The sequence below is a fragment of the Pelophylax lessonae genome (assembly GCF_965119305.1).
Source record: "Pelophylax lessonae genome assembly, chromosome: 2".
Taxonomy (NCBI): domain Eukaryota; kingdom Metazoa; phylum Chordata; class Amphibia; order Anura; family Ranidae; genus Pelophylax; species Pelophylax lessonae.
In genome coordinates this window covers 449,462,626-449,489,001 of record NC_138769.1, presented here as the reverse complement: position 1 = coordinate 449,489,001, position 26,376 = coordinate 449,462,626, and the positions used below count along the sequence as shown (strand labels likewise).

The following is a 26,376-nucleotide window of genomic DNA, read 5'->3' as shown; positions in this document are numbered from 1 at the left end:
GCTGCGTCACTAGCCTGTGACCGGTTTGTGAGCCAATAGCGTGCGAGCGCACGCGCGCTGAGGCTCGTTCACGGAGGAGTCCGCGCGTGTGACCCGCGGACCCGATGTCCGCCGGTCACACTACGATCGTCGGTAGAGCGGGAGAAAGGCGGGCAGCTTATGTAAACAAGCCGCCTGTCATTCTCCCCTGTGTAAAAATGGAGATCAGACGGTTCTCCTATGTAGAACCGTTGATCTCTGTTTTTACAATAGGAGACCTGTCCCACTACAGTTAGAAACACGCCCCTAGGACACACTTAACGCCTCCCTCTCCAATACAGTTAACCCCTTTCCTGCTAGTGTCATTTTTACAGTAACAGTGCATATTTTTAGCACTGATTACTGCAGTAATGTCACTGGTAACCCCAAAAGTGTCAAAAATGTCAGTCAAGGATCTGATCTGTCCGCCGCAATGTCGCAGTCCCGCAAAAAAAATCGCAGATCGCCACCATTACTCGTTAAAAAAAAAAAAAAACACCAAAAATGACAAAAATCTTTCCCTTTTGTTAGTAAACGCGATAACTTTTGCGCAAACCAATCAAAATACGCTTTTCTTTTTTTTTTTTTTTTTTATCAAACATATGTAGCATAACACAAATTGGCCGAAAATGTTAAAAAATTTAGATTTTTACTTTTTTTTTTTTGGGAATTTCATATAAAAAATGTGAAAAATATTGTTATTTTTGCAAAATTTACACTCTTTTTTTGTTTATAGCGCATGATCAAAAAATCGCACAGGTGATCAAATACCACCAAAAGAACGCTCTGTTTGTGGGAAAAAAACAGACGTGAAATTCGTTTAGGTACAGCGTCGCACAACCGCGCAATTGTCCGTTAAAGTCACGCAGTAAAAAATCGCAAAAAACCCCCTGGTCGGAATGGGGGTAAAATCTTCAGGGGCTTAAGTGGTTAAGGGTTCATACACATGAGCGTATTGGACACAACAGCTTAAAGTTCTGGCTTTTTTTTTTTTTTCCGTGCCTGGAAAGCCCAGGTACTGCATGCAGCCTCCCATAGATATGAATGGCTGTACACCGGTATATGCACATGCTCAGCTCAGTTTACAGTGCTGGAGGAGACAGCGAGAAGACAGGCAAGAGCATTTTAATACAGAAGAGGTATTGTCTCCTCTGCAATAAAAGCCTGCCTGCTCACAGGTTTTTACAGCAGGACTTCAGTCCTACTTTAACAATTAAGTATAGGTCTATGTCAAAGTTTTTTGTCTGTAAAAGAATGGTTGGAAACTTGTACACCATTAAATAAAAAATAACATTTCAGATACAACAAGAACAAAATGTATGACATGGTTCTGAATCTCTTTATGTTCCATCTCTGTATTACATTTTAGTTCTCTTTCTCATCTTGAAATTTTTAAATATTTTTCTTCACTATTGTGTACAGTTTGTAATTGATTTATTTTGGTCATTCTAGAACTAGTCACCTAGATATCAGGGAGTTGATTTCTCTCTATCCTCTCCTGCTACCATCATCCTCTGGGTTTATCCGCGCACATCCTCCCCTGCACGAATATGCAGATCTTAACCAACTCACCCGAGGAGACCAGGAGAAGGTTTCCAAGTGCAAACGTTTCCTCATGTCTTATTTAAGCGAAATCCGCAGCACTGAGGTGGCTAATGGCTATCAGCAGGACGTGGACACGGCCTTACTAAAACTTTACGCAGAGGCAGATCACGAGAGCCTGCTTGATCTGTTGGTGTCGGACAATGCTTGTGAAGTGGGAGATAGTGCAGCATGGCTGGAAAAGCACAAAAAGTGAGTAGTTCAAGATTTAAGTAGATGTGCAGTCATGTGACCTCCAAGTTGCAAATTTTAATACAGCTTTTTTTTTCCTTCAATTCCTCAAAACGATTTTCTACAACTATCTGTTTTCTTGTCGTTTTAAGTACTTAGAGAAATCAATTAAAGATGTCCCTAAGCCCCGGTTCACACTACTGCGTGTGCGGGGTTCGCATGTCATGTCGGAGCGCATTGACACCCCCAGCGGATCGCATATGGCAGTGTGAACTGCCGGGGGTGCGTGTGCGATGCGGGAACAGGCTGCGAATTCGCAGCCTTCCCGCATCGCATCAGTGTGAACCAAGCCTAAGAGCTGTTAAATCTTCTGCATACAAAACCTCCTTTAGTGCCAGTGATAAGGGTCTGTGGAAGCTTTGTGCACACATTTTAGAGTACCAGTAAACCAGAATATACATTCCATACATGTAAAAAGGGCTAATTATAACATACGCAAATATGTAAACATTTCCATTCCTATACAGAAATGGGGTACGTGCAGATAGTTGATACAGAATTTGACCTTTCTGTGCATTTATAATATTTTGTTGTGCATTTCTGGGCAAAATAGTAAAAATGCAAGGAAGCTGGTAGAATATAAGTATGGGAGCTTCTTTCTTCTTTGCTCACTTAGTTTTAAAGGTGAATGCTTTAGGTCCTTACTGCCTAGAGCAGTGATGGCAAACCTTGGCACCCAGATGTTTTGGAACTACATTTCCCATGATGCTCATGCACTCTACAGCAGGGTTTCTCAACCCTGGTCCTCAGGGCCCACTAACAGGCCAGGTTTGCAAGATAACTGAAATAAATCCCAGGTGATATAATTTGCTGTTCAGTGATTGCAGTACTCTAGTCTGCATCTCCCCAAGGTAATCCTTAAAATCTGGCCTGTTAGTGGGCCCTGAGGATGGGAGTTGAGGACCACTGCTCTACAGTGTAGTTGAGCATCATAGGAAATGTAGTTCCAAAACATCTGGGGAGCCAAGGTTCGCCGTCACTGGCCTGGAAACAAGCCTGCCAGGAGGTTGTCAATTTTGACTTTACTGACTGAATACCTGGTCATGGTCATGGTTTCTTTAGGTTGTGAAATAAGGAGGAGGATGATGGACCTCAAGCTTGCATCTTTAAATCAAAGTTTCCTGTGGCATCTCTAAGATTTAAGTCCCGACAAGTTTTAATTCAGAATAGCAGTAGTTGTCAATGTTATGTGGATTTACTACACAAATCAGACAGAATATCTACACCACAACAAAAGTTTTTTTTCAAATATTGTAATTTTTGGTAAGCTTTAGAAATGTATGCATTTTTTGTGAATGTAATTACAAATAGAACTATACTCATTTGTTATCTACTGTTAGCCATTTGAAGGAGGTTTGTAGGTGCTTCTAATTACTTGAATTGTAAAGCCTACTCCAACTGCTTACGTCAGAAAGATAACCATGTACTGCTCTGAGCCACAGCAATCCTCAATGCTGCCTGTTCCCATTCAGTGAGTGAGCATTTATAGACTTATCCACTGAGACTGGAGATAATTGGAAGATGGCTCTGTACAGGCATATAACTGCTTCCTGTACTGGTGTGAGTGGGAGTAAGGCCAGGGAGTATGAATAAAATGCCGTGGCTAAGAGCAGGATGTTTATCTTTTAAGGTAAGTAATCAGCTTAGCTATGATTGGTAGGGTTTAAGCAGAAGCTTAGGCAACAATTGTCTTTTTTTTTCACTATAGCTGCAATCATATCACTTACCTTTTACTGACATGTGCCCAATTTTAAGCAGGCAGCTGTTTCATCTTATCTTATCTAAATCTTATATGAAGGGAGCCTGGTCCTCTTCCTGGTGCTGAATTCCTGGTATGGCAGGGATTAATAGCTTCGGATCTACAAGCTGAGCTGCATTCAAGAGAGTCTGAAAGAGACCCACCCCCTGCTGCTCTCTCATCCATTGAGATAAGCCGGTGCATATTGTACATTAATACATACGTGTAACACAATCACTGAACATAGAAAAGTCGAATGACAGGATTAAGAGATTGTGTTCTATTAATTTTAAACAATGCACAGACTTTCTCAAAGGTTGAGAGGGAAAAAGGAGGGGTTCCAGGTGAACTATTTTGAATGCAGTTCAGCCCAAAGAACCACAGCTTTTAACCCCCACGTTCAGAAGTTCAGTGACAGAAAGAGGACCAAGCACCCTGCAGAAAAGATTTCTCTAGCACGTGGGACATACTTCATTACAGTTAACTGATGCAGCTATAAGGGAAACATGTCATTTATGACCAAATTTAAGTTGTAAGTTTAGCAAGGCTAGAGAAAGTGGTTACCGTAAAGTACACTTTTTTCCTTTTAATACTATACAAGGTGCTTTGATTACATATGTTTTACATGCTGCATTTATTTTAGGTATTTTGCACTTGGCCTACTGTATCACTATAACAAGCAGGATGCTGCTGCTCTTCAGGTATACTATTACATTTGTTTGTTTTTTTTAGGCTTCTATCTTTCAATTTGTGTTATTGCAAAAGCTTGCATGCTTACTTGGCTATTAGTGTGTTTGACTGAAGTTGGAAGAATGATAGTAAAGTAATGTATGGTTTTAGATATTTCATTTTGGACATTAACCACTTAAGCCCCGGAAGATTTTACCCCCTTCCTGACCAGGGCCTATTTTGCGATTCGGCACTGCGTGACTTTAACGGACAATTGAGCAGTTATGCGACGCTGTACCTAAACAAATTTGACGTCCTTTTTTTCCCACAAACAGAGCTTTCTTTTGGTGGTATTTGATAACCTGTGCGATTTTTTTTTTTTTTTTTTTTTTTTGATCACGCGCTATAAACAAAAAAAGAGCGTCAATTTTGCAAAAATAACAATATTTTTCACTTTTTTTTATATGAAATTCCCAAAAAAATCAAAATTTTTTAACATTTTCGGCCAATTTGTTTTATGCTACATATGTTTGGTAAAAAAAATCGCAAAAAGCGTATTTTTATTGGTTTGCGCAAAAGTTATCGCATTTACTAACAAAGGGAAAGATTTTTGTCATTTTTGGTGTGTTTTTTTTTTTTTTTTTTTTTTTGCTATGGCGGCGATCTGCGATTTTTTTTTTTTTTTTTTTTGGGGCGGACAGATTGGACCCTTGACTGACATTTTTGACACTTTTGGGGTTACTAGTGACATTACAGTAATCGGTGCTATACATATGCACTGTTACTGTAAAATGACACTGGTAGTGAAGGGGTTAACTTTTTTTGAGAGGGAGGGGTGGTGTGTGTCCCTAGGGGCGTGATTCTAACTGTGATTGGCTGTAGCTTGAGCTGTAGGAACAGTGATCAACGGTCCTACATAGTAGAACCGTATGATCACTATTCCTACACAGGGGAGAATGACAGGCGGCTTGTTTACATCAGCCGCCTGCCTTTCTCCCGCTGTTACGGACGATCGTGAGTGCCCGGCGGACATCGGGTCCACCGGGCACACGCGCGGGGGGGGGGTCCGTGACCGAGCGGGAGCGTGCCTCCGGCGGCGCGCGCTCGCTCCCAGAGACGCGGGCTCGCTCCCAGAGACTCACAGGCTAGTGACTTACCCATACGTCACTTTGCCTGTGAGGGGCTGACCGCCGCAGTATATGTACTTGCGGCGGTCGGCAAGTGGTTAAAAGATGGGCATAGCTGCCTGAAAAGACAAACTTTCTGACAGGTCTTTTTAATAGGAACCTATTCAAACATATCTGGTCTGTTAAAGCAGCCCATTTTTTACACTAAAAGAAGGGTGCCTAAAAACGCACATAAAAAAAAAGAAAATGTACATGCACCAGTTTTACGGTATGTTGTGGTGCTATTGCATTGGCAGGTACTGTACAGTGCATTGGGGTCCTAGTCACAATGAATGACTCCACAAGTGCGGTACATAGAGCTGTGCATTGACATGCATTGTAGTAACAAGCTTTACCACAGCACAATGGTATGATTAGACATATTAGGTAGATCCAACACTATCAATTTCTATTTCATTCAGATTGGCTGACTGGCAATGTCTGTGGAAGGGTACTAGTGCCCATGGCTTTTGGGATCATCCGTGAAACCAGTTGAGGCTATCTGGGTTCAGGCAAAGGATCATAACATTTTAAGTACACATGTACTTTCATCAAGCTTTTGATGGAAAACCTAATCAAATAACTTATCACCACAGTTCTGGTCAATACCGTGAATCTATGTAATCTGTTGGCAGTGTGTTTGAAGAAAAGAGTTCACAGGAATAATAACTATGCTTTATCGTATTATATTTAGTTATAGCTAATGCTTTATTTTCTGGAACAGGTGGAGATAAAACCTACATATTTGCTATATCCAGTAGGCATATGTAACTCAGTCAAACGAATGTTCATACACACTTTCTGTTATGTTTCTTTTAGTGTAGTCTGTAAATTATAGCATTTTATACCCACTAACGTGTTTTTTTTTTTTTTTTTTAACTACAGATCTGGGTTAGAATAGTGAATGGTGACCTGGAAGACAACACTCGGACAGACCTGTTTGAGTATGTAGTAGATTTTCTCACCTTCTCCAAAGACCAGCAGTTGGTGTGGCAGTATGTGGATTGGGTTTTGCAGAAAAGTGAGCAGGTTTGTGGTTCTTGGCTTAGGCTTAAACTACGTCAGCCTTTGTGACTGTGTGTGGTTCATGTTTGTATATTATTTCTGGACATATACAGTATTAGAACGTTTATGATCCAAACTGTATATACTTTATTTGAGTAACTGGGTTGCATGACACAGGATGGGAATGGAGGAAAGAGGGTATTTTAATGCTACAGAATTATCATATTCGTCTAAATCTACTCCAAAAGGTATTTCCCTAAAACGTCTTTCAGGACAGCACCTTAGAGAGATGGCTCCTCCCTCTCCTCATCAGGAAACACCCCATCCACCAGATTTTAAAAGGAGGCTTCTCCCACCATTCATCAGTTTTTGTGTTTCCTCCGGCCGAGGAACACCTCTGTGGGGAGCTGGGCTCTTAAGGTGCTATCCTGAGAGACCGGGCTTCCTACGTCCACCTACCCTTTTTTGGAGACGATTGCTTCTCCCATTCACGCGACCGACTGCAGTGCATGGGCTCCTTCTTCCTCTTCAGTGCTCTAGGCTGAGCCAAGACCCCGCAGAGCACAGCCCTGGGAAGGCATCTTGGAGGAGCGGAACGATTTTTCTTAGGTTTCCGCCGCCTTTTTTTTTTCAAATTTGCCGCCATTTCTCCGGATCGAGTGACGCTCGTCCGGACCGGAAGTGAGGTTCCGGAAAGGGCAGCGTTCTGCAGGGGGCGTATGGCGTCATTTCCGCCAGACGCAGAGGAAGAAGGGAGGAGCAAGCTGGTGCCTTATTCCGGATCCGGTCCAGTGCAGGTGCGCTTTGGTCTCCGGAACCGGTACCGAAGCCACGGGTGATACCGCTGCCAAGCGATGGAAGCTTCTTCAGCGAGTGGGACAGGCACAGGCACCAGTAAGGCCCAGGTAAGGGGTATCTTTATATGGCCTATCTTACTGTGGGGTCTCTCTCCATCCCTTTTACTTTCCCCCCGGTGGCTGGGGGCCTGTCAGGGCACATGGGACTTCCCTTTAAATGTCTTTCTGTGCTCCTTTGGTGGCCCTGAGAATCAGGCTGACTTTTAAGAAGCATGTGTATGTTTTCCCATTCATGTCTTCCAGGCTAAAAGCTCTGAAACTGTTTTCAAGAGAAAGTGTCCTTCATGCAAAGCAAAGTTGTCGGAAAGTTGGAAAAAGACACTTTGCCAGGGATGTATTGATGCACTAGTAAAGGAAGAAGCATCTGCAGTTTGTGGCGATTTAGTCGCATCTGTGAGGAAGGAATTGGATGCTACCATCCAATCTTTTCGGTCATCCCTACAGGACCCTGCCCTGAGTCAGCCATCAGCCTCACTGTCCTCTTAGGGTTCACAATTGGTTCCTTCGGTGGGGACAGAAGGGGTTCCTTCCACCCAAGGAGATAATTCCCCCTCACATTCCAAGGAGGATTCAGAGGAAGAAGAGGAGGGAGGGGCACAAAGCAGGCCCACTAAATACAAACTATCCTTAGAGCAAGTGGATGGTCTCCTGAGGGCAGTTTACATCACCCTGGGTCTAGAGGAGGAAAAGAAGGAACTGTCCCTACATGACAAAATGTATGCAGGCTTGGAAGAGCCTAAGGGCCGTATCTTCCCAGTGCATCAGACCATCTCAGATGCAATAAAACATGAGTGGGCTGATCCGGAAAAGAAAACCTTCTTCCCTAAAGCCTTTAAAAGGCGATTTCCTTTTGATGAAGACCCAGGAGCTCCCTGGAATAAGATGCCAAAGATTGATGCAGCCTTCTCCCAGGTTTCTAGGTCAACAGACCTAGCATTTGAAGACATGGGAATCCTGAGGGATCCCATGGATAAGAAGATGGACCAGCAACTTAAGAGATCCTGGCAATCCATCATGGGGAGTCTGAAACCTGCCATGGCAGTAACCTGTGTGTCCAGGAATCTGGAATACTGGCTTAGCCAGCTAAAAGCACACATCACAGCAGACTCACCTAAACAGGAAATTTTGGATTCCTTTTCCACGCTCTCCACGGCCATAGCCTTCATTGCTGACGCTTCAGCAGAGTCAGTGAAGATGACAGCAAGATCTGCAGCTTTATCCAACTCAGCCAGAAGGGCTCTTTGGTTAAAGACATGGCCTGGAGATACAGCTTCTAAAAATAAGCTGTGTGGACTTCCTTTTCAAGGGGATCTACTATTCGGGCCTGGGCTAGACTCTGTTCTAGATAGAACAGCAGACAAAAAGAAGTCTTTTCCTGTGAAGAAGAAACAGGCAGCAAAGAAGCTTTTTCGACCTCAAAAAGCTCAGCAAAATAGCAGACCCCAGGAGAAGAGAAGAAACTGGTCGACACAAAAACCCAAAGGGAAAGGAGGTGTTCTCTTCCATCCTCCTGTGTCAACCAACAAAACACAATGACAAGACATTGCCGGTGGGAGGAAGATTGAGGGAATTCCTCCCCTATTGGGCAGCCATAACAGAAAATCAATACATTCTGAATATGCTGTCCCAAGGCTACAACATAGAGTTTTCAGAGACGCCACCCGAAAGGTTCTTTGTCACAAACCTCCCAAGAGATGCAGAAAAAGCCCTGGCTATGATGGACCTGTTAAAGGACCTGAGGCAACAGGGAGTTGTCTGTCCAGTTCCAGTGGAGGAACAACATCAGGGATTTTATTCCCACATATTTTTGATAAAGAAACCATCGGGGGATTTTCGTCTTATACTGAATCTGAAACCATTAAACAGGTCAGTTCTGTACAAAAAGTTTCGAATGGACTCAATTCTTACAGTCAGAACCCTGTTAACAAAAGGATGCTTCATGGCATCAATCGACTTAAGGGATGCTTACCTACATATCCCTATTGCCCCTCGCTCACAGAGATTCCTAAGGTTGGCAGTAAATCTGGGAAAGGAAATGCTCCATATCCAATTCAAAGCACTCCCTTTCGGGCTATCATCCTCCCCTCGTATTTTTACGAAGGTAATGGCAGAGTGTCTAGCTCCCCTCCGCCTTCAGGGAATCTCTGTGGTGCCTTACCTGGACGACCTGCTTTTCTTTGCCCCGTCAAAGGAAAAACTTCAAGAGGACCTGCACAAGGCAAGAGGTCATCTAGAAGCTCTGGGATGGATAGTGAACATCAAGAAATCGAATCTCACACCGGCTCAGCGGGTTCAGTTCCTAGGGTTTCAGTTATGCTCTGTGGAACAAAGAATCTTCCTACCAGAAGACAAACAGGTCAAAATACAGAATTTGGTAGCAAGGCTACAAACAAATCAGTGGTGGTCGATCAGAGAGATCAGGTCAGTCCTTGGAAACCTGACTGCATCAATTCCAGCTGTCCAATGGGCAAGGCTGCATTTTCGACCACTCCAATATTTCCTCCTCAGAATCTGGGATCACAATCCAGAGACTTTGGACTTAAAGGTAAAAATCCCCACCAAGGTCAAGAGGTCCCTTTGGTGGTGGAGAAATCGGATAACCTTGTCTCAGGGTTTGGCCTGGTCCTTCCCGGCAGACCAGAGGTTAACAACGGATGCCAGCAGGTGGGGGTGGGGAGCCCACTGGAACCAAAACCTGGCACAGGGGGTTTGGTCTCAGACCGAGACAAGAAAATCCTCAAATTGGAAGGAATTAAAGGCAGTCGGCCTAGCCCTAACTGCCTTCTCTCAAAATCTTCAGGGGACTCATGTTCAAGTCCTTTCAGACAACGCCACTACAGTGGCATATCTAAACAAGCAAGGGGGCACAAGAAGCAAAACCCTACAGCTTTTGGCAACGGAAATTCTGCAATGGGCGAAAAGGCAGTTACTTTCCTTGTCAGCAATCCACCTAAAAGGTACACTAAACAGTGTGGCGGATTATTTAAGCAGGCAGAAGATCCGAGAAGCAGAATGGAGCTTGAACCCAGAAGTCTTTATGTTGATAACCAAGACTTGGGGAAAGCCAGAGGTGGATCTGTTTGCAACGAAAGAAAACGCAAAACTTCCACTTTACTTCTCACTCCACAGAAACGACAACTCTCTGGGAGTAGATTCCCTGGCACATCCCTGGAGGTTCAGGTTGGGGTATGCCTTCCCCCCCTTCCAGCTCATTCCATTGGTGTTGAGAAAAATCCAAATGGAAAGAGCCTCAGTGATCCTGATCACTCCTTATTGGCCCAAAAGGGTTTGGTTTTCGACTGTCCTTCAACTATCAGTCAAACCTGCTTTTCAGCTCCCTCTTCGTCAAGACCTACTGTTTCAAGGTCCAGTTTATCATCCAGAAGTGGAAAAGCTAAAGCTCACCGCCTGGTATCTGAGGAGCAACTGCTGAAAAGGAAAGGATTTTCAGACGCATTAATTGCTACTCTACTTTCCAGTAGGAAAAAAGTCACAAGGAATATATATGCAAAAGTTTGGAAGACATATAATACCTGGTGTGAATCGAAAGATCAAAAATTGGACAGTATTACTTCAATTTTGGAGTTCCTACAGGAGGGCGCAGGAAAAGGTTTGGCAGTAAGTACCCTCAAGGTACAAGTTACAGCCCTGGGGGTATTCTTGGAAAGGCCCATTTCTTCAGAATCTTTAATCCTCAGATTCTTCAGGGCCCTTACCCGCTCCAGACCAGTGCCTATCAGAAGCTTCCCCAAATGGGATTTGTCGGTGGTCCTTCAGGCTTTCACAAGGGAACCTTTTGAACCACTAGAAACGGTTACACTAAAAAACCTTACCCTCAAGACAGTCTTCTTGGTGGCAATAACATCAGCAAGAAGAATCAGTGAATTACATGCTTTATCAGCTATCGAACCTTTCTTGTCCATATATCCAGATAGGATAATTCTCAAGACGGATCCAGGGTTTCTCCCAAAAGTAGCTTCAACGAGAAACCGATCACAAGAAATTGTGTTGCCTACCTTCTGTCCTAATCCATCAGGAGATAAGGAAGAAAGCTTTCACTACCTAGATGTAAGAAGGGTTCTTATACACTACTTGGAGGTTACTAAAGAGTTTAGATCATCAAACTCTCTTTTTGTTCTTTTCTCTGGCAACAAAAAAGGTCGCCAGGCATCAAAAGGATCAATAGCCAGATGGCTCAGATCCGCTATTTCAGAGGCTTACTCCCAAATGAAATTGTCTCCCCCGCAGGGGATCAGAGCTCACTCTACTAGAGCGTTAGCCACTACATGGGCAGAGAAAGCTGGTGCCACTCCAGATCAAATCTGCAAAGCGGCTACGTGGTCAAGCTACTTTACATTTGCAAGACACTATAGGTTGGACCTTTTGGCAGCTGAAGATCAGGCTTTTGGCAGAAAGGTCCTGCAAGCTGTGGTCCCTCCCTAAATTGAGTAAGTCTCGATAATCCTCTCTAAGGTGCTGTCCTGAAAGACGTTTTAGGGAAAATTCAAGTTAGACTTACCGGTAACTTGTTTTCCAATAGTCTTTCAGGACAGCAGGAGGATCCCGCCCTATTGTATAAAATGTATTGCTGTGATTAACCATATCTGTTTATGTGTTCCAGCATGGGCCGGAGGTACTCTTCTACAAACTGATGAATGGTGGGAGAAGCCTCCTTTTAAAATCTGGTGGATGGGGTGTTTCCTGATGAGGAGAGGGAGGAGCCATCTCTCTAAGGTGCTGTCCTGAAAGACTATTGGAAAACAAGTTACCGGTAAGTCTAACTTGAATTTTTCCTGAATAAATCATAAAGAGATATTGTCAGAAATGCTTAAAATTCTCCATGGCCATCTCTGGGGAATACTGTTGCAGACAGTATATTTGGATATATATTAACCTCTACACGACCTTATTATGTCTACTGATATTTTGATTGGTAAAATACAGTGCCTTGCGAAAGTATTCGGCCCCCTTGAACTTTGAGACCTTTTGCCACATTTCAGGCTTCAAACCTAAAGATATAAAACTGTAATTTTTGTGAAGAATCAACAAGTGGGACACAATCATGAAGTGGAACGAAATTTATTGGATATTTCAAACTTTGTTAACAAATAAAAAAACTGAAAAATTGGGCGTGCAAAATTATTCAGCCCCTTTACTTTCAGTGCAGCAAACTCTCTCCAGAAGTTCAGTGAGGATCTCTGAATGATCCAATGTTGACCTAAATGACTAATGATGATAAATAGAATCCAGCTGTGTGTAATCAAGTCTCCGTATAAATGCACCTGCACTGTGATAGTCTCAAAGGTCCGTTTAAAGCGCAGAGAGCATCATGAAGAACAAGGAACACACCAGGCAGGTCCGAGATACTGTTGTGGAGAAGTTTAAAGCCGGATTTGGATACAAAAAGATTTCCCAAGCTTTAAACATCCCAAGGAGCACTGTGCAAGCGATAATATTGAAATGGAAGGAGTATCAGACCACTGCAAATCTACGAAGACCTGGCCGTCCCTCTAAACTTTCAGCTCATACAAGGAGAAGACTGATCAGAGATGCAGCCAAGAGGCCCATGATCACTCTGGATGAACTGCAGAGATCTACAGCTGAGGTGGAAGACTCTGTCCATAGGACAACAATCAGTCGTATACTGCACAAATCTGGCCTTTATGGAAGAGTGGCAAGAAGAAAGCCATTTCTTAAAGATATCCATAAAAAGTGTCGTTTAAAGTTTGCCACAAGCCACCTGGGAGACACACCAAACATGTGGAAGAAGGTGCTCTGCTCAGATGAAACCAAAATCAAACTTTTTGGCAACAATGCAAAACGTTATGTTTGGCGTAAAAGCAACACAGCTCATCACCCTGAACACACCATCCCCACTGTCAAACATGGTGGTGGCAGCATCATGGTTTGGGCCTGCTTTTTTTCAGCAGGGACAGGGAAGGTGGTTAAAATTGATGGGAAGATGGATGGAGCCAAATACAGGACCATTCTGGAAGAAAACCTGATGGAGTCTGCAAAAGACCTGAGACTGGGACGGAGATTTGTCTTCCAACAAGACAATGATCCAAAACATAAAGCAAAATCTACAATGGAATGGTTCACAAATAAACATATCCAGGTGTTAGAATGGCCAAGTCAAAGTCCAGACCTGAATCCAATCGAGAATCTGTGGAAAGAACTGAAAACTGCTGTTCACAAACGCTCTCAATCCAACCTCACTAAGCTTGAGCTGTTTTGCAAGGAGGAATGGGCAAAAATTTCAGTCTCTCGATGTGCAAAACTGATAGAGACATACCCCAAGCGACTTACAGCTGTAATCACAGCAAAAGGTGGCGCTACAAAGTATTAACTTAACCACTTAAGCCCCGGAAGATTTTACCCCCTTCCTGACCAGGGGGTATTTTGCGATTCGGCACTGCGTGACTTTAACGGACAATTGCGCGGTCGTGCGACGCTGTACCTAAACGAATTTGGCGTCCTTTTTTTCCCACAAACAGAGCTTTCTTTTGGCGGTATTTGATCACCTGTGCGATTTTTTGATCACGCGCTATAAACAAAAAAAGAGCGTAAATTTTGCAAAAATAGCAATATTTTTCCCTTTTTTTTATATGAAATTCCCCCAAAAATAAATGTAAAAATCAAAATTTTTTAATATTTTCGGCCAATTTGTTTTATGCTACCTATGTTTGGTAAAAAAAATCGCAAAAAGCATATTTTGATTGGTTTGCGCAAAAGTTATTGCGTTTACTAACAAAGGGAAAGATTTTTGTCATTTTTGTTGTTTTTTTTTTTAACGCGTAATGGCGGCGATCTGCGATTTTTTTTTTGCGGTACTGCGACAATGCGGCGGACAGATCGGACCCTTGACTGACATTTTTGACACTTTTGGGGTTACCAGTGACATTTCTACAGTAATCAGTGCTATATATATGCACTGTTACTGTAAAAATACACTGGTAGTGAAGGGGTTAACTTTATTTGAGAGGGAGGGGCTGTGTGTGTCCCTAGGGGCGTGCTTCTAACTGTGATTGGCTGGGGCTTCAACTGTATGCAGAGTGATCAATGGATCTACATAGTAGATCCATGTGATCAGCTCTCATACAGAGAGGAGAATGACAGGCAGCTTGTTTACACAAGCTGCCTGACTTTCTCCCTCTCCCCCGCCGATCGCAGAGTGGCCGGCGGCGATCGGGTCCGCCGGTCACGCGCGCGGGGGGGTCCGTGACCACGCGGGAGCGGGAGCGCGCCTCCGGCGGCGCGCGCTCGCTCCCTAAACCCTCACAGGCGAGCGACGTAGACCTACGTCACTTTGCCTGTGAGGGGCTGACCGCCCACGTAGATAGTCGTGCGGCGGTCGGCAAGTGGTTAAGGGGGGCTGAATAATTTTGCACGCCCCTTTTTTTCAGTTTTTTATTTGTTAAAGTTTGAAATATCCAATAAATTTCGTTCCACTTCATGATTGTGTCCCACTTGTTGATTCTTCACAAAAAATTACAGTTTTATATCTTTATGTTTGAAGCCTGAAATGTGGCAAAAGGTCGCAAAGTTCAAGGGGGCCGAATACTTTCGCAAGGCACTGTAAGTAAAGAAAGTAGCCCGAATATATTCAGAACATAAGTGTAATGAAAAAACAAATTTATATGCATACATACATACACACATACATACACAAAATTTTTTTAGGAAACGGTTTTAGAAAGTACTAAAAACCAACAACTTACACTGTTACATACTTGTTTAGCTGTAAGGAATTAGCCTATAAATTTGCACCCTATATTTGGAATTGTTTGTACGGAGACTTACCACTACATCATACAGACTGATGACAGTACAGGTGTACAGAGAGAAAAGCAGAGGAATCACTCTTTGCATTATGGTAGCTGAGCTTTTTCTGGTTCATATCTCCTTAACAGTTGCATACTTAATCAGAAGTGACTCTACACAGGTCCTAGCTTTTTCTAATCATTTCACAATAGCATGGCATGGGATTGGGTAAAAAGTGACACACACACACTTGCCAAAAGTATTGGGACACCTACCTTTTGTCCCACTCTTTGCAGCTTCAACTCTTCTGGGAAGGCTGTCCACAAGGCTTAGGAGTGCGTCTATGGGAATATTTTTCCAGAAGCGCATTTGTGAGGTCAGGTACTGATGTTGGAGAGAAGGCCTGGCTCGCAGTCTGCACTCTAATTCATCCCAAAGGTGTTCTATTGAGTTGAGGTCAGGACTCTATGCAGGCCAGTTAATTTATTCCATCCCAGACTCACTCATCCCTGTCTTTATGGACCTTGTGGCCGGTAAGTAAGGATATATACTTACTTACCCAAAACAAAAAGGGGCAATGGTCTGGTTCCCACCAAAGCACTCCTCCATCCCAAAATACATATACAAACAAGAAAAATTGGCCCGCGGGACTTTGTATGAGGTACGTGCTTAGTGGCTGGAGAGCAATGAAATACACAATCGATGAATAAAGCAATATTTGATTTTATTTCATAATATACACAGGTTGTAAAGGTAAAAATAGTAACATGTGCTCAATGGCACATGATGTAGCTCAATGGCTATAATGTGGATGATATACAACATAGGCAATATTACATCACATATTGGTAAACATCTTGGTGTAACCACTCGGTTTCAAACATAGCATGAATAATATACCGAGATGACATAACGGTAGAATATATAACATCGTGAACTGACGCGTTTTGGGAGCAACATCTTCCTTCTTCAGATATCAATATATTCAAGGTATATAAATCAATGAAACTTAAATGGAGAAATTGGACTCCTGTGTGGCGGCGGCGTGCCATGTCTGACCCGGGAGCTGAAGGGTCCCAATGTAATAGCAACCAGAGAGGGGGGTCCATGGTGGGTGGGTGATGAATGTGCAATAGAATAAAGCACCTTCCAAACCAAGTTGATCCGAAGCTGGCAGCAAGAATGGGACCCTAGCGTCATGTAACGGGTAAGAGCAGATCAAACAGAGCTGCGGCATCTGTGATCTCGTGGAGGAGAGGGACGCCACGAAGCACGTACCTCATACAAAGTCCCGCGGGCCAATTTTTCTTGTTTGTATATATACTTACTTGCTGCTTTTTTTGGTACACCCTGCTAGTACCGGGTTGAACCCCCCCTTTTGTCTTCAGAACTGCCTTAATTCTTTGTGGGATAGATTCAACAAGGTGTTGGAAACATTGAGTTTGGTCCATATTGACATGATCGCTTCATGCACTTGCTGCAGATTTGCTGGCTGCACATTTATGATGCAAATCTCCACCACATCCCAAAGGTGCTCTATTGGATTGAGATCTGGTGACTGTGGAGGCCATTGGAGTACAGTGAACTCATTGTCATGCTCAAGAAAGCAGTGAGATGTTTTGAGCTTTGTGACATGGTGCATTATCCTGCTGGAAAGAGCCATCAGAAGATGGGTATACTGTAGTCATAAAGGGATGGACATGGTCAGCAATAATACTCATGTAGTCCGTAGCATTTAAACTATGCTTAATTGGTACTAAGGGGCCCAAAGTGTACCAAGAAAATATCCCCCCATCATTACACCACCACCACCCGTGGATACAAGGCAGGATGGATCCATGTTTTCCTGTTGTTTATGCCAAATTCTGACCCTACCAAATGAATGTCGCAGCTGAAATCAAGACTCTTCAGACCAGGCAACAATTTTCCAATCTTTCGTTGTCCTGTGCGAATTGTAGCCTCAGCTTCCTGATCTTAGCTTGACAGGAGTGGCACCCGGTGTGGTCTTCTGCTGCTGTAGTTACTGTTGTCTTTCTATCATCTCAAACCAGTCTGCCCATTCTCTTCTGACATCGACGAGGCATTTTTATCCACACAACTGGCTCTCACTGGATATTTTCTCTTTTTCAAACCAATCTCTGTAAATTCTAGAGATGGTTGTGTGTGAAAATCCCAGTAGATCAGCAGTTTTTGAAATACTCAGACCAGCTCGTCTGGCACGAACAACCATGCCACATTCAATGTCTTAAATCTCCTCTATTCCCCCATTCTGATGCTTGGTTTGAAATTCAGCAGGTCGTCTTCACCACGACTAGATGCCTAAATGCATTGACTTGCTGCTATGTGATTGGCTGATTAGTAATTTGTGTTACCAAGCAATTGAACAGGTGTACCTAATAAAGTAGCCGGTGAATGGGTGTATGTGTATATATATTTAAAAAAAAAAATGTATTGGCCTTTTGTACAACCAGTTTAGATGCTAATAGTGCTTTAAACCCTACCTTATTCTGAAAAAGGATGTCATCTGGATCCCATCCCTCTGATCGTTCCTTTAAGGAAAATTGTTGATCATGATAATCATAATAATATTTTTAGCACAGGTAAAGTTATGTAAAAATGTATTTCTGTATGGAGTACATTCGCAGCTTTATCACTTTGTTTCACATTCTATTCTTTCAAAATCATTTCTATTTAGAGATGTGTGTTCACTGTGTTTAGAAAATTATGATTTAATTACTCTAGTCAGACACACAAGACATTATTGCCTCCTTCACATGCGCATAAGTGTACACTCGTGTGAGGGCTGGGTTTGCTCACGTGACGGCAGTCCCATTCATGTTAATTGGGTTGCAGCGGCTGCATCTACATAGCTACTGCTCCCAATTTGACATCCTTGTGGATGCGAGAACATGTCCTTGAAAACAGACATTTGAGGGACACACACTCATACCCACACAATCGGGAGCAGAGGCTGTGTCCATGCAGCCACTGCATCCCAATTAATATAAAAGGGAATGCCTGCTTGTGGATGCACAGGAACACATATGCATCCTGCATGGGCAAACACCGCCCTCACATGGGTGTACGCTTAAGTACGCCCATGTGCATGAGCCCTTAGGGTTTATATTCTGAAAGATTGTATGGAAATGTGTTTTCAATCTACTTTTTACTATAATCCATCTTCCAGCTTGGGGTCCAGATCTTCACAAAACGTTCTTTAGACGAACAGTTGCAGAATGGCTTCTGTCCAGATAAAATTGTGAGCCACCTGTGCAAGTACCGACGGGCTTTGCTACTCTACTTGGAACATTTAGTCATGGATAAGATGATCCAGGTAATTGTCTTATGAAAATCCTTCATTATACTTAGGTCTATAAGCCAAGGGAGAAGTCTGTATGTGAACACGAACTGCTTTTAATGATTGTATGATTTGCTTTATACAAGATGTGATACATAAACCTTCATTATGTCCTATAAAGCCACATTGATAGCAGAAACTTCTATTGGGGTAAAGGCATGTGCAGACTTTGAATTCCTGTGTTTATAAGAATATTTAGATTTTTTTTTTTTTTGAAAGTCCAATGGTGGGTTAGAAACACAGCCAGTTTTTTATTGTTTGTGTCCCTATTGTGGATATTTTCCACAGCTTCCTTCTATAAAGGGTGTCACTGGGACAGATGTGTCGCCATGGAAGGGATAGCCCTTTTTTGGCAAAGAGATAGGAGGTAAAAGGGACATTTCCCCACTCATTATTTGCTATGTCAATGTAAGTGAAATGTAAAAGCCTAATGTTTTACTTGATCTTATTATGATGAACCTTTAAACACATTGATTGAAGACAGATAGACCTGATTTATCTTCCTGTATATTCATTTAACAAAACTAGTACAGACAGAATTATGGAGGCTGCTGTTGGTGAGCTTCTTCTGAAAATGCTAATTACTTGGCTTTTTCTGGCTTCAGTGCTCAATCAGTGATCCTGTTAACCTGTTTTGCATGCATGTTCTTTGCATACCTGTTGGTCAACAATTAAATGAAAGCTCGCATATTTCTCTCAGTACGGGTTTCCTTTAGAAAATGATAAAATCTACGAGGATGTGTAAAAGTTTGAATTCACCCAAAAGTTTTGATGTTTTTAGCAAATTATGCTTTTAATAAGCAAGGTAGTTATACAGTGGGTACGGAAAGTATTCAGACCCCCTTGAATTTTTCACTCTTTGTTATATTGCAGCCATTTGCTAAAATCATTTAAGTTCATTCTTCCTTCTTCCTCATGAATGTACACATAGCACCCCATACTGACAGAAAAACACAGAATTGTTGACATTGTTGATGATTTATTAAAAAAGAAAAACTGAAATATCACATGGTCCTAAGTATTCAGACCCTTTGCTGTGACACTCATATATTTAACTCAGGTGCTTTCCATTTCTTCTGATCATCCTTGAGATGGTTCTACACCTTCATTTGAGTCCAGCTGTGTTTGATTATACTGATTGGACTTGATTAGGAAAGCCACACACCTGTCTCTATACTATAAGACCTTCCAGATCACAATGCATGTCAGAGCAAATGAGAATCATGAGGTCAAAGGAACTGCCTGAAGAGCTCAGACAGAATTGTGGCAAGGCACAGATCTGGTCAAGGTTACAAAAAGATTTCTGCTGCACTTAAGGTTCCTAAGAGCACAGTGGCCTCCATAATCCTCAAATGGAAGACGTTTGGGACGACCAGAACCCTTCCTAGAGCTGGCCGTCCGGCCAAACTGAGCTATCGGGGGAGAAGAGCCTTGGTGAGAAAGGTAAAGAAGAACCCAAAGATCACTGTGGCTGAGCTCCAGAGATGCAATCAGGAGATGGGAGAAAGTTGTAGAAAGTCAACCATCACTGCAGCCCTCCAGCAGTCGGGGCTTTATGGCAGAGTGGCCCGACGGAAGCCTCTCCTCAGTGTAAGACACATGAAAGCCCGCATGGAGTTTGCTAAAAAAACACCTGAAGGACTCCAAGATGGTGAGAAATAAAATTCTCTGCTCTGATGAGACCAAAATAGAACTTTTTGGCCTTAATTCTAAGCGGTATGTGTGGAGAAAACCAGGCACTGCTCATCACCTGTCCAATACAGTCCCAACAGTGAAGCATGGTGGTGGCAGCATCATGCTGTGGGGGTGTTATTCAGCTGCAGGGACAGGACGACTGGTTGCAATCGAGGGAAAGATGAATGCGGCCAAGTACAGGGATATCCTGGACAAAAACCTTCTCCAGAGTGCTCTGGACCTCAGACTGGGCCGAAGGTTTACCTTCCAACAAGACAATGACCCTAAGCACACAGCTAAAATAACGAAGGAGTGGCTTCACAACAACTCCGTGACTGTTCTTGAATGGCCCAGCCAGAGCCCTGACTTAAACCCAATTGAGCATCTCTGGAGAGACCTAAAAATGGCTGTCCACCAACGTTTACCATCCAACCTGACAGAACTGGAGAGGATCTGCAAGGAGGAATGGCAGAGGATCCCCAAATCCAGGTGTGAAAGACTTGTTGCATCTTTCCCAAAAAGACTCCTGGCTGTATTAGATCAAAAGGGGGCTTCTACTAAATACTGAGCAAAGGGTCTGAATACTTAGGACCATGTGATATTTCAGTTTTTCTTTTTTAATAAATCTGCAACAATGTCAACAATTCTGTGTTTTTCTGTCAGTATGGGGTGCTATGTGTACATTCATGAGGAAGAAGAATGAACCTAAATGATTTTAGCAAATGGCTGCAATATAACAAAGAGTGAAAAATTTAAGGGGGTCTGAATACTTTCCGTACCCACTGTATATTGATCAGAAATATTAACATTGACAATGTCATAACATTTTAATTAACTGGTCTTTTTTATCAGACTTTGCATTCATCAAACCACCATATGTGGTATTTACAGCTTGCAGACCTTTACATTTCAGCTGTCTGTTTTTGAAGATATTCAGAATAAATTTCAACCCACAACATTTAAACCTTTTCCCAGATTAGGCATTTTACTCTGACCTTACAGTGAAGCCATTCCCACAATTGCTTGATAGGGTTAAAAGAAGCATGGGAATTTTTTTTTCTTGTAGAATCATACTTACCTAGATGGATGCAGCATCAGTCGAGTGTTGCACTTGTCCCCCGCCGGCTCTAAGACTGAGATCTGAGCGATCAAACATCTCTGATCCAGTGGCGGCTGGTGCTCAAAATTTTTTGGGGGGTGCAAACAGAAAAATGTAATAGGCATTGCTTTGCGGCAAAAAAATGCTGTAAAAAATTGCGTGACTTTGAGGTCACAAAAGTGTGAAAGGGGCCTTCAGTAATTAAGGTATAATGTGCCCCCTTTCAATGCAGAGTGACCAGCGTGCCCCCTTTCAATGCAGAGTGACCAGCGTGCCCCCTTTCAATGCAGACAGACCAGCGTGCCCCCTTTCAATGCAGACAGACCAGCGTGCCCCCTTTCAATGCAGACAGACCAGCGTGCCCCCTTTCAATGCAGACAGACCAGCGTGCCCCCTTTCAATGCAGACAGACCAGCGTGCCCCCTTTCAATGCAGACAGACCAGCGTGCCCCCTTTCAATGCAGAGTGACCAGCGTGCCCCCTTTCAATGCAGAGTGACCAGCGTGCCCCCTTTCAATGCAGAGTGACCAGCGTGTCCCCTTTCAATGCAGAGTGACCAGCGTGTCCCCTTTCAATGCAGAGTGACCAGCGTGTCCCCTTTCAATGCAGAGTGACCAGCGTGTCCCCTTTCAATGCAGAGTGACCAGCGTGTCCCCTTTCAATGCAGAGTGACCAGCGTGCCCCCTTTCAATGCAGAGTGACCAGCGTGCCCCCTTTCAATGCAGAGTGACCAGCGTGCCCCCTTTCAATGCAGAGTGACCAGCGTGCCCCCTTTCAATGCAGAGTGACCAGCGTGCCCCCTTTCAATGCAGAGTGACCAGCGTGCCCGCCTTTCAATGCAGAGTGACCAGCGTGCCCGCCTTTCAATGCAGAGGGACCAGCGTGCCCGCCTTTCAATGCAGAGGGACCAGCGTGCCCGCCTTTCAATGCAGAGGGACCAGCGCGCCCGCCTTTCAATGCAGAGGGACCAGCGCGCCCGCCTTTCAATGCAGAGGGACCAGCGCGCCCGCCTTTCAATGCAGAGGGACCAGCGCGCCCCCCTTTCAATGCAGAGAGACCAGCGCGCCCCCCTTTCAATGCAGAGAGATCAGCGTAGCGTGCCCCCCCCCCCCCCCCCAGACCAGCACTTACCTGATGCGGTGGCGGCTTCTCCTCAGTCCCCCAGCGTCTCCTCGAGTCGTCCCGCCGCCTCCTAGGCCAATGGCATGATTCTTTTTTTTTTTTTTTTTTTTTTTATTTCAAACTGCTGGTTGATTGAAAAAAACTGACTTATCTAGGGCCAGCTTTAGGTTGGTTAATTTTTATTTTTTTCAATCAGACAGCAGTCTATACGAGAAAAAAAACAACAATTTATGGAATCCTTTATCTACACATGCTAGCTGGCTGGAGGAATCCCCCCCCCCCCCTCACTATTCCACTGTGTATTTTGACAGCGGCACTCCTAATCAGTGGCTGCAGTTGATTGACAAAAGTATTTTTACTTCTGTCAAGAGGGAATGGCCATAGATGGATTGAAATTCAACTGGTCCCTGCTAAACCATACAAATTTTCATCCATCTTTGGACAGCCTTAGATTTATCTATGTGTATTATTAGTATATCTTAGCTAAATTGCACATTGATTAAAAAAAAAAAAAGTATTAGTGTGTAATTTAAACAAGGGCTTGATCTTTCCACAGACTTCCACTGTCCCTCACCAACCTGTAATGCCGCTGGATGTGCGCTATAAACTGCATGTAGCTGCAGTTACATACAGCATACCGAACTGTGTTCAGGGTGTGAGCGGAGACTCAGAAGAGCATACAGAGGAGTCTACCGCAGTGGCGCCTAATCACTCAGAGCAAGCAATGTATTCTATCAATGAATACAAAGCTTCCTCTGATTGGCTTCTTATTGGAGTCAGAGGTTGTGACATCATCAGCCCGCCTCTTTGACTCAGAGGAATCAGAGGAAGCTTTGTATTCACTGATAGAATACATTGCTTGCTCTGAGTGGCTGAGCGCGGCTGCGGTAGACTCTTCTGTGTTTCGGTATAAGACCGGAAGTCTCTGCTCGCACCCCGAACACAGTGCGTTATGCTGTATGTAGCTGCAGCTACATATAGTTTATACTGCACATCCAGCAGCCTCACAGGTTAGTGAGGGACATAAAATGTTCAGGCCAGATCTGTGGCAAGATGGAGTTCTTTAAAATTGTTAAGTGATTCCAAACATTTGGTTTATTTCAAGGCTTGAATGATATATGTTTTTCTAATATAAGTATATCATTTTTTTTATAAATATGTTTTTTTTTGCAGAACAATGTTAATGGAAGTTAGTATTGCTGTGATCTACAACCTCTTTTTTTATTATAGGGCCTCTACACATACTGATGCAGAAGCACATATAGTATATAAATTAGGAGAGCCATGTCTTCCCTAGCAATGTGCTTTCTCCCTGATTTGTGGAGCTTATTTGCCTCAACATATACTTTCAGTGTTTAAGGCCACTTTCACACATGTGGACCATTTGGTTCATCAGTTCAGTCATGTTTTTCATCAGTTTTTTTCTTCGGAAGTTTGTCATCTGTTTTTACAGCCTTTTTTGTAACCACTTGTGTTCTGGAGCCATTTTTTATGCAAAAACATACCGTTTGTCCGCTTTTACATCCTGCTTTTCGTCTGATCCGTTTTTTAACATTAGAAAAAAATGGCTTTGATCCGTTCTAAAAAAAAAAAAAAAAAAACGGATGTTGATGAAAGCTCATGTAAATGGATGATCATCCATTTTCCTTTTTTTTTTTTTCCATAGAGATGTATTGATATTCATTTTACATCCGTCAACGGATGGATGAAAAACGGACTAACAGGTCCGCATGTGTGAAAGGGGTGTAACAGCCATTTAATTACAAGTTGTTCTTTATTCTGAGTTATCAAATGTTTTTTTTCTCCTTACATCCAGAAGGAAAAGTACCACACACACTTGGCTGTGTTATACCTTGAAGAAATCTTAGGACTAAAATCTATGGACTCTTCAGACCATACTGAACTGGAGGAGCTGCGTCACAGATTTCAAAACCTTCTGCGGCAGTCAGACATTTACCGGGTCCACTTCCTCTTAGGTGTGTGCTTAGTTTTTTTCTCTCATTCTTGAATGGAACTGTACTGAAGCTATTTTGTCTCATAATTATTTCTCGTTTGCAATGGTGGTGAAGTTTTTGAATAAATATATCTATTTTGTGTTTGTTCTGTATCTTAGTTTACTCGGATTTGTTCTGTTATTTCCTCTATCAGATAAAATCAAAGGCACAGATATGCATATGGAGCGAGCAATACTACATGGGAAACTGGAAGAGCATGATCAAGCATTGGATATCTTAGTTCATCATTTAAAAGACTTTTCTGCAGCTGAGAGTTTTTGTATGTGGAACTCTGAGGGCAGGGATGCTCCTTATCGCAAGAGACTTTTTCAGCTCCTCCTTTCCTCCTACCTCAGTCCGTCCACACCTGGCAATGCTTTGACAGTGGCTGCTGTAGACTTATTGAATAACCACCCCACAGAATTTGATGCTGCCACTGTTTTGCATCTGTTGCCACAAGAATGGTCTGTGCAGCTTCTTTGCCCATTCCTGGCAGGGGCCATGAGGGAGCATGTTCATGCTTTAAGGATGTCACAGGTGGCAGTAGGATTAGCAAGGGCAGAGAACAATATCTACAAAAAGGAGAAGGTGAGTGAAGAGGCGTTTTAGATTTATAGTGACTTCTAAAATGTTTTTATTCCTAGTACCAGATCTGATATACATAAGACATATCCGCATATCTTGCAGGTTCAATGAAAGGAAGTCAGGACACAGGTTGTAAATAATCTTGTGAACTGTCTGCTTCAATTGCCAGAGGCAATTTCTTGTGGACGTTTACCACAGTTTTCTGTAAATACCTGTTGACCATCTTCCAATGAGACAATAGATTTGTGTGATCGATGCTAGTGTCTATACTTGCTGACAAAATCCATGCTGAATTTGGCATATGTTCATGTAACGGAACCGCCGACCCACACTGTACTTTTGGTCTTCCGTCAGTATACGGCTTCCTTGCAGTCATTAACATAGATATCAAATCCTAGCTGCACTACATACAAAGCTAGACAACAACTTATTTTTGGAACCTTCTCCTTTATTGAACAGTTTCACACTCAATTTATACACACATGAGCACATCCCCCTCCTGATTAAATTACAGGTCAGGGGTTGCCTGATTACATTATCATATGCAGATGAAATTGTATACAGAAATATAATTAACCTGAACTAATTATCTAGTTGTCTGTTTAATGAGGTGGGATGTGTATTCTGTCCAAACAATAGGGAGAGCCTGTCTGACATTGAAGTTCAATACACATTAGCATAAGTGTAAATACAGACCCTATTTGAAGCAATCCAAACCATTAAGTATCTGTCTTTCACTCCTAGTGACGGTTAATACCGTCACAGTTCAGTTTTAATGCCAGCAAAGAATGAAATAAAGAGACTCTGTCAAAAGTTGACATGGCTGACATTTTGAAAAGGCTAGTTGCCTGGCTGCCTGTCTTCCATTTTTTTTAATTAATCACTTGTCTGTAACATGTATACAGTAAATAAAATCAGTGAAGCCTGACAGTTGCTGGCCCATAAAAAAAATTAGTGGCAAATCTTCTATTTTAAAGACTTTGAAAAAGTATTCCTTTTTTTTAACCATAAAACCATTCTTTGTTTTGTTAAACCTCTGTATTATGCTGGCTCACTTGCAATACAGCTATAAAAAGTTAACCCTTTAAAAGTTTAAAATTGGAAGGCCAGTTCAGTTACATTCCTTTGATTTATTTTTTCTAGTATTAACACAAGACAAAAAGTAGAAGAACCGAATTTTGACATGCCTTACAGTAAATATCCACTTGACCCCCAGAAGGTTTTACTCCCTTCATGATCAGGGCATTTTTTGCTATTGAGCACTGCGCTACTTTAACTGGCAATTGCTAAGTCATGCAATGCTGTATGCAAATTTAATTTTTTTCCTTGTTTCTTTTCACACAAATAAAGCTTTCTTTTGGTGGAATTAGATCACCACTGGGTTTTTGATTTATTGCGATATAAATGAAAAAAGACTGAAAATTTTGGAAAAGGACCCCCAGATATTTTCTACTTTCTGTTTATAAAACATATCCAATAAAATCAAATTTCTAC

At 42.7% G+C, this 26,376-nt stretch overlaps 1 protein-coding gene across 1 annotated transcript in view; it reads left to right on the top strand.

The window, feature by feature from the left end:
- TGFBRAP1 (transforming growth factor beta receptor associated protein 1) overlaps positions 1-26,376 on the top strand; it is an 86,157-nt gene that overhangs the window by 48,545 nt on the left and 11,236 nt on the right. Inside the window, exons 6-11 of the mRNA XM_082247370.1 lie at positions 1,471-1,812; positions 4,233-4,290; positions 6,310-6,453; positions 18,238-18,384; positions 24,120-24,279; positions 24,452-24,885. Of these exons, the coding sequence (XP_082103496.1) occupies positions 1,471-1,812; positions 4,233-4,290; positions 6,310-6,453; positions 18,238-18,384; positions 24,120-24,279; positions 24,452-24,885 (1,285 nt within the window). The remainder of the gene's footprint in view (positions 1-1,470; positions 1,813-4,232; positions 4,291-6,309; positions 6,454-18,237; positions 18,385-24,119; positions 24,280-24,451; positions 24,886-26,376) is intronic.